At 36.7% G+C, this 7,995-nt stretch overlaps 1 protein-coding gene across 1 annotated transcript; it reads left to right on the top strand.

Moving 5' to 3' along the window:
* Nucleotides 1–3,803: 3,803 nt before the first annotated feature.
* On the top strand, nt 3,804–4,667 carry LOC112047856 (uncharacterized). Its single transcript, XM_024085125.2, has 2 exons — nt 3,804–4,032; nt 4,291–4,667. Exons 1-2 carry the CDS (start codon nt 3,847–3,849, stop codon nt 4,456–4,458), a joined length of 354 nt encoding a protein of 117 aa, XP_023940893.2. The 5' UTR covers nt 3,804–3,846; the 3' UTR covers nt 4,459–4,667.
* The last annotated feature ends 3,328 nt before the right edge of the window (nt 4,668–7,995 follow it).

The following is a 7,995-nucleotide window of genomic DNA, read 5'->3' as shown; positions in this document are numbered from 1 at the left end:
TTAGAAGCGGTGGTTGTGACTAGTGTATGTTGGGGAATTTAACAAAAGTACTAATTCCTTTTGGAAGGGGTTTTCGTGCATATTTTTCATAGAATATTAAGCATTTAAGATATTTACGAGTAATTTCGATCTGCCAATTTGCTAAATTGGAAGAAATTTAAATTACAGAATAGTACCCAGGACCTCCATGTTTACAACTTGCTTGGCTACTCCGTTCGTAACACTCCCATGTAGCGCGCGGAGCGGAGGGCGTGTAGCGATGAATGAAAGACCCACGACTGATGCACGTCACTTATAACACGCTAGTTAACCTTTGACTGCTATCACACCCGATGTTAAGTGACGATGCAGTCTAAGATAGAAGCAGATTCACTTGGAAAGAGGTACAAGTTTATTCTACTCATACCTCTAACGGTTTTTACGGGGCATCGTACCGGAACGCTATATCGCTTTCCGGTACGTCTTTGCCCGTAGGGTGGTAACCGAAGTCTACCACCAGACAAATACAGACTAAAACCAAGTCTTGGAATCGAAATCAGGATCTTCTGGTTATGAAGTAAAACATACACAACTACACTGGAGAGGTCCAAGCCAAGCCAGTGATGTTTTAATTCAAGCCGTTTAAATTACAAAATTTCTGTGGTTCTTTCAGAAACGGCTTTAATCAAAACATGACACTGGATTGGCACCGCCTTCAAACTGATCAGAAGGTAAGATGTTATTTTTTGCTTTTTAGTTTAGGCTAATTTTTGAGTTGGAAGTCGATTGAATTTTTTTATTAAAATTTTTATTTTTTAATTTTTAGTGTTAGCACACCTACTGAGTGTAACCAAAACTGATACTAAAACCCTCGAGAAGTTCTCTTCATTGTCCTTCGTCTTCAATACCAGACCCTTAATTCAGTCACAATCCATCTAGGTGAAAAGTTCTCAGCAATACAAATTCATAAAGTCCCAACAAAGGTAGCTACTGTGAACCGTCGAGGAGTTCCCTTAACTCTCCTTCATCTTCGTCACCAGACCTCTAATACAGTCACAACACATCTAGGTGGAAAGTTCTCATCAATACAAATAAATCTAGCCCAAACACAAGGTACCTGCTGTAAATCGTTGACGAGTTCCATCGTCTGTTTTTCGGCTTCATCATCAGACCAACAACCTTCATAAAATTGTAGTGGTTTAAGATACCTTATGGAAACATTAACAAACGCACTAGCCGTCCCTACGATTTTCGAAAGTTCCCCTCGATTTCTCCAGGATGCCATCATCAGATCCTGACATGAAAAAAATGGGACCACCCTGGAATCAAACCCTTCAAAACAAAAAAAGAATTTTCAAAATCGGTCCACAAATGACGGAATTATCGCTGGACATACATAAAAAAAAAAAACATACATACAGCCGAACGTAGAACCTCCTCCTTTTTGGAAGTCGGTTAAAAATACAAAACTGACCTTATGGCGCCATTATATACATTATAATCGCAAATAATAACTAACCTCACAATGATAATCTGAATCTTTATCACAAAGGAACCCTTTATCTATGATAACTATATCAAAATCTTTGAGTAACACATTTAAGAGAAGACGTTTATAAATGCTTTATAGAAGTTTAGGTGTTATTGAAAAAACACTCAAGATAGTAGTAGTAAAAAAATTTAAAAATCTTTTAAATTTTTAGGTTTTCGATAAAAAATCAGATTTGTAGTTAGGTCCGGCATTCTTGATGAAAAGTATAGTGAACCAAAAAAGAAGAAGTATAGATGACAATTGAACATGCAGGTATCATACAGATTATTTTAATTTTGACTAATTTCACAGATTAAATATATAAAATACCTTCCTAAGTTACGTAGTATTTTATTTTTGTTATAATATTAAACTGTATCGCCATACTAGACCATTTGGACGTATACTTTTACAGTTTGAAACAACATCCCGTCTCGCTTCAAAAAAGTTAACTTATCATTATCAAGGAATATCACTTGATATGCTAAATCTAAATGCAGTATACAACAGTTAGCAATTGGCGCCGGTTGTTATCAGGTGCTAAAATACTGCATTCTCAAACAAGCTTATCATTATCAGTACAGAACGTCGCTAATTAGACGCGTTACAGATTTGTGTGTGTTTACGTAGACTGCTAGAGATTTTAGTGTTTGTTTTGTGTTGGTTTTTATAAAAAGAGTGTTTAAAAGGATCCCAATTGTAAGTATCTTAATCATTATCATTATATCAGCCGATGGACGTCCACTGCAGGACATAGGCCTTTTGTAGGGACTTCCAAACATTACGATCCTGAGCCGCCTGCATCCAGCGAATACCTGCGACTCGCTTGGTGTCGTTAGTCCAAACTGGGGTCGACCAAAACTGTACTTTCTAGTGCCCACCTAAGTATCTTCGGTAGATTATTATTATTGTTTTTTTAAGGATGATGGACCTTAGGCTAAAGTGGACAGTGACGTATCGATATGGGGGCAGGGGAGAAATGCCCCGGGCGACAAGAAAAGGGGGCAAGCACCACGATTTTGTCAATTCATACTAATATTGGATATGCATGATATAATATTTTGACGGCCTCCGTGGCGCAGTGGTTTGCGCGGTGGATTTACAAAACGGAGGTCCTGGGTTCGATCCCCGGCTGGGCATTTTGAGATTCTTAATTGGTCCAGGTCTGGCTGGTGGGAGGCTTCGGCCGTGGCTAGTTACCACCCAACCGGCAAAGACGTACCGCCAAGCGATTTAGCGTTCCGGTACGATGCCGTGTAGAAACCGAAAGGGGTGTGGATTTTCATCCTCCTAACAAGTTAGTCTTAAAAGTGCTTGTAAACTGAGCCTACTTGAAATAAATGAATTTTGATTTTTGAAATTTAGTATATTATTATTATTAAATATATATTATTTAAGCCCAGCGTAGGCTACATTTTATCCTGAAAAAACATGAACAAACGGAATCGCGGGCGTCCGCTAGTTGAAAATAAAAGAATTTGGGAAATCCAAATATGCACGCCTCGTAAAGATAAAAACTAGCACAAAAATATGCTTCAAAGCAGTAGGTAATGCAAATCGCTACTTAGCGATAAGGCAGCCTTTTGTATGCTGATCTCTTCTTAATATGTTTTTATTTCACTTGTATTTGTCTTTGTGGTGTGCAAATAAAGTATATCCAGTCCAGAATCCAGTCAGTCCAGAGTCCAGAATTAGATAGATAGATAATCTATCTAATTCTGGACTCGCTCGGTTGGCTATATTTTCTCACAGATAGCCCAGTGGATATGACCTCTGCCTCCGATTCCGGAGGGTGTGGGTTCGAATCCGTTCCGGGGCATGCACCTCCAACTTTTCAGTTGTGTGCATTTTAAGTAATTAGATATCACGTGTCACAAACGGTGAAGGAAAACATCGTGAGGAAACCTGCACACTCGAGAACTTTCTTAATTCTCTGCGTGTGTGAAGTCTGCCAATCCGCATTGGGCCAGCGTGGTGGATGATTGGCCTAACCCCTCTCATTCGGAGAGTAGACTCGAGCTTAGCAATGAGCCGAATATGGGTTGATAATGATGATGGTTTTAAGGAAAGCCCAGTGTTGGTCGACCTTCCACTAGGTGGACCGAGGATATCAAGCGGGTTGCAGGGAGCCGCTGGAAACTGGTAAGTACATACAACAAATCTATGTCCGGCAGTGGACGTCCATCGGATGTTAATGATGATAATGATGATTTGAAGGACATTTTACCAGTGCCTGCCCTAGTCAAAATCCCTGTGCACGCAGCTTAATAAATGTTCTTACTTCCAGAAAATTAGTTGAACAAGTAGAGAACTCAGGGCATAACGCCCTAAGCTCTATGGCGAAGTTCATAAAGTCATTCTTCTCGGCGGATCGGAGGAGGTCCCGCAACGAAGAGTGCGAGGAGGACAAGAATATCGCTCTGTCTTTGGACGGAAGGAGAAAGCTGTCTCTTTCGCGGTCAGGGCGAATGAAACAGGCCAATAGGAAGCGACAATCTCTATCATTGGATGTTTATAATCATGTAAGTATCCATAATCAATTTAATTAATTTATTTTTGAGGGCCTCCGTGGTGCAGTGGTATGCACAGTGGATTTACCTGGAGGTCCTGAATTCGATCCCCGGCTGGGCCGATCGAGGTTTTCTTAATTGGTCCAGGTCTGACTGGTCTGGCAAAGGCGTACCACCAAGCGATTTAGCGTTCCGTCACGATGCCGTGTAGAAACCGAAAGGAGTGTGGATTTTCATTCTCCTATCAATAACTATTTTCAACATTTCCAGGATATACAAATGTCAGAGAAACCAAAGACAACAGAAATCCAGACCGCTCAACGGAAGTCAGTCATAGAGGAAAACAAGACGGAAAACGTGCGAAGAAGTCTCAACGCCGAAGAGGAAATAGACACCGCTTTCGAAATTATCAACAAAACTATAATAACTGACTTATAATAATTAGGTGACTGTTATATTAAGGAATTCTAGTACTATAGACATCGATCCTATTAAAAAGTGGAGCGACCAAAAAGTCCCCACTCAATGAGTGCCAAACCCACCTTCTTGGTACTCAATTCAAGTAGTCGCATTTGCAAATTCAACCCTAATCTCAATACTTAAGGTTGACTTTGCTCTGAATTTGGGATTTTATTAAATATTGGACTATATTTAAAGAACTTTAGGTCTAATTTTCTTTACCAATAATTCTAAAACTGTCAAAACAAAATTGGCCAGTTTCTAAGTGAAATTTTCTACATGATTGTGCGTCTTTTTAATATAAGAGGTCAATGACTAAGCAGCAGACTAAGACTTATACAGCAGGCTAATTTACTAAGTTTGACGTATGTTGCTTGACATATACGAAATTGAGATTCTATGCAACAAATATCATCCGGTGCCTACTGGTGGATATCATACAGTAGGTAGATGACATTTCTCAATTGACTTGTTGTTTATTATAATAGGTTGATAATAAAGACCAAAATATATGTATTATATAAAGTTATGATGAGTGAGTGAAAATAGATTTTATACTATTACATATGTCACTAAAGTCCAGCCGCTCAGAGATTGCGTTACTGACACCTGTTAATGTCATCTTTTATATTTGTTAATTAATGCATTGTTAATAATTTTGGCCCAAGACTTTTACGTCTTTTACGTTTATTGTAGGTAAGTTGGCATGATTATTCAATTTTTAATGTTATTACTCGATATTAAGGTTAATAAAAGATATTTAAATATCTAATAGACATTGATATTATTTCTCTCATTGACATTGTCATTGCCAGGTGTCAGAAACGCAATCTCTGAGAGGCCGAACTTTAGCGCGTCGAAACAAATGTGGCTAATTGTCTTAATTTCATTTAGTCACACATAAACGACGAAAGTTATTTGAGCATAATAATATCTAAATTTTGTTCTACAATGTCGAGTTATGTATTAGTGTATAAGTAAAAATTATACATAAATATATAATGTAAGTAAACACAAAATTGTGCATGTGTTTATTTTAATTAATTCAAGACAAAGTTAATTATAATAAATATTAGGTGTGGAATGACTAGTGACTTATGCCCTCATGTTTGATTTGTTTGTTGGTAAACAGTACTCATCAAGAAAGGCTATATTATAGTAGAGTAGCTGAGTTTAAAACACTTTTTGCGGTGAATTAATAGGCATCTAACATATTTAATAGTATAAAATCATTTGTTTTAAGTATTTTTAGTCGTCCTTAATTTGAAGGTAGTTGGATGATAATGGTATTTGATAATGGTATTTGAAAACAATTATTTATTTATTGAAACATGGGATTTACCTAATATCGTTGTAATATGTTTCAAGTGGCCGTAAGCAGCCATATTGATTAGTTTATCATGCTTATCAGGAATTGATTGTATAGATTTAAAATAATAATAGATTATGTTCTTTGGAACCATTAATGGTGCCCTTGAATCAGTACCTAAGTACTAATAATAACTTTAATGATAGGTTATTATTAGAAAACTGTATTATTAGCAGTAGCGTGCTAAAGGTTTTTAACTAAATTTTGGACGCTCAGAGATTGCGTTTCAGATGGGTCGTGCGAATCATCATCATCATGATCAACCCATATTCGGCTCACTGCTGAGCTCGAGTCTCCTCTCAGAATGAGAGGGGTTAGGCCAATAGTCCACCACGCTGGCCCAATGCGCATTGGCAGACTTCACACACGCAGAGAATTAAGAAAAATCTCTAGTATGCAGGTTTCCTCACGATGTTTTCCTTCACCGTTTGAGACACGTGATATTTAATTTATTAAAATGCACACAACTGAAAAGTTGGAGGTGCATGCCCCGGACTGGATTTGAACCCACGCCCTCCGGAATCAGAGGCAGAGGTCATATCCACTGGGCTATCACGGCTCTAATAGGACAAACATATTCAATTACAGTTGCCTTGTTTTTTGTCTCTCTTGATTTTTACTTGTGGGAATACGGAAATAAAATATAGCCCATATAATGTAGTTTTCCATTGGTAAAAAAACTTTTTAACACGTTCACTGCGGTACGAGGTCAATTAATCTCGTACCACACCACAGTTTTAGTGCGAGGTCAAAAAACCCCGTATTGTACGGTACGAGGTCAATTAACCTCGTAACACACCACAACAAGTTTTAGTGCGAGGTCAAAAAACCTCGTATTGCACGATACGAGGTCAATTAACCTCGTATTGTATTGGTAAAGTACTGAAAAATCAGTGACGCAGCAAACGTGTTAAATTGGTTTAGTGCTTTAGGTGTGAAGTGAAAGTGAAACAAACATAGTCATCTTTCACATTTATATTATACGCATAGATATTTTGTTATAATTGAATTGTCATGTCCAAATGAATTATATAGACATCTGATAAAACTCAAGTATCATTTATCTTCAAATTGATACTGACATTAATTTTAATCTAGAGAATCTTCAATGGAAATCATACGTCTATACTAATATTTAATGTGAATGTAAGTTTGTTTGTCTGTCTGTTACCTTTTAAGATACATACAAAGTAATTCAAATAATTCAGACTTTATCTATCCTTGTATTTTAAAATACGTAAAACATCGCTACGTCATAATTATAAGGATGCGTGTAAGGGACAAATTTTAAGATCTATTTACAAAAGAAATATTATGAAAATGAATATGAAAATATTATTTTTTAGGACTCATGTTCCTTGAACATTTTTAAATAATTTTCGGTAAAAAAATATAACCCCTGAGTTATCAGAAATACTGCCCAGCACCCTGTATGTATATTTTGAAATCTCGGAAACGGGACGAAAAATTATTATCAAATGCATTTCAATGATTGGTTTACAATTTTATTAAAAAAAAGTATATACCTACCAGTATTTTTTTATAATATAAGTAGATATATACTTATTATATATTCAACAGGGAAATATAACATTTTTCATTTTAATTCGATAGTTTATTATGAAATTGTTCAAAATTATCAACATAGCTCATACAATGAATAATATATTGTTATACTTTACATACCAGGTCTGGCTGGTGGGAGGCTTCGGCGGTGGCTAGTTACCGCCCTACCGACAAAGACGTACCGCCAAGCGATTTAGCGTTCCGGTACGATGTCGTGTAGAAACCGAAAGGAGTGTGGATTTTCATCCTCCTCCTAACAAGTTAGCCCGCTTCCATCTTAGACTGCATCATCACTTACAATCAGGTGAGATTGTAGTCAAGGGCTAACTTGTAAAGATTAAAAAAAAAACTATAACAATATATTAACCTTCAAATATCCTGTATGTAATAAAATCGGAAAAATTCTTTGATGTAAATAATAAAGACTGAATGAATGATAAATTGTATGCATTTCTCTTATCATTTATAACCTGATAAAAAATAAATTAGCTGATAAGTGTCTCTACCTAGCAGAACATAACTTGTATATTTATAGTGTATTTAGGTAATAAAATGCATTGCTCTAAGCCAAAGTCAAAGTC

Source organism: Bicyclus anynana, chromosome 24 (genome assembly GCF_947172395.1).
Source record: "Bicyclus anynana chromosome 24, ilBicAnyn1.1, whole genome shotgun sequence".
Lineage (NCBI taxonomy): Eukaryota > Metazoa > Arthropoda > Insecta > Lepidoptera > Nymphalidae > Bicyclus > Bicyclus anynana.
Note: the sequence above shows the minus strand (reverse complement) of the source record. Positions and strands in the feature narration are given on the sequence as shown.

What these genes read in the sequence shown, in the direction of transcription:
- LOC112047856 (XM_024085125.2), top strand. Translation starts at nt 3,847, where the DNA reads ATGGCGAAGTTCATAAAGTCATTCTTCTCGGCGGATCGGAGGAGGTCC. An exon ending in CATTGGATGTTTATAATCAT is followed by an intron (nt 4,033 to 4,290) that starts GTAAGTATCCAT and finishes CAACATTTCCAG; the next exon opens with GATATACAAATGTCAGAGAA.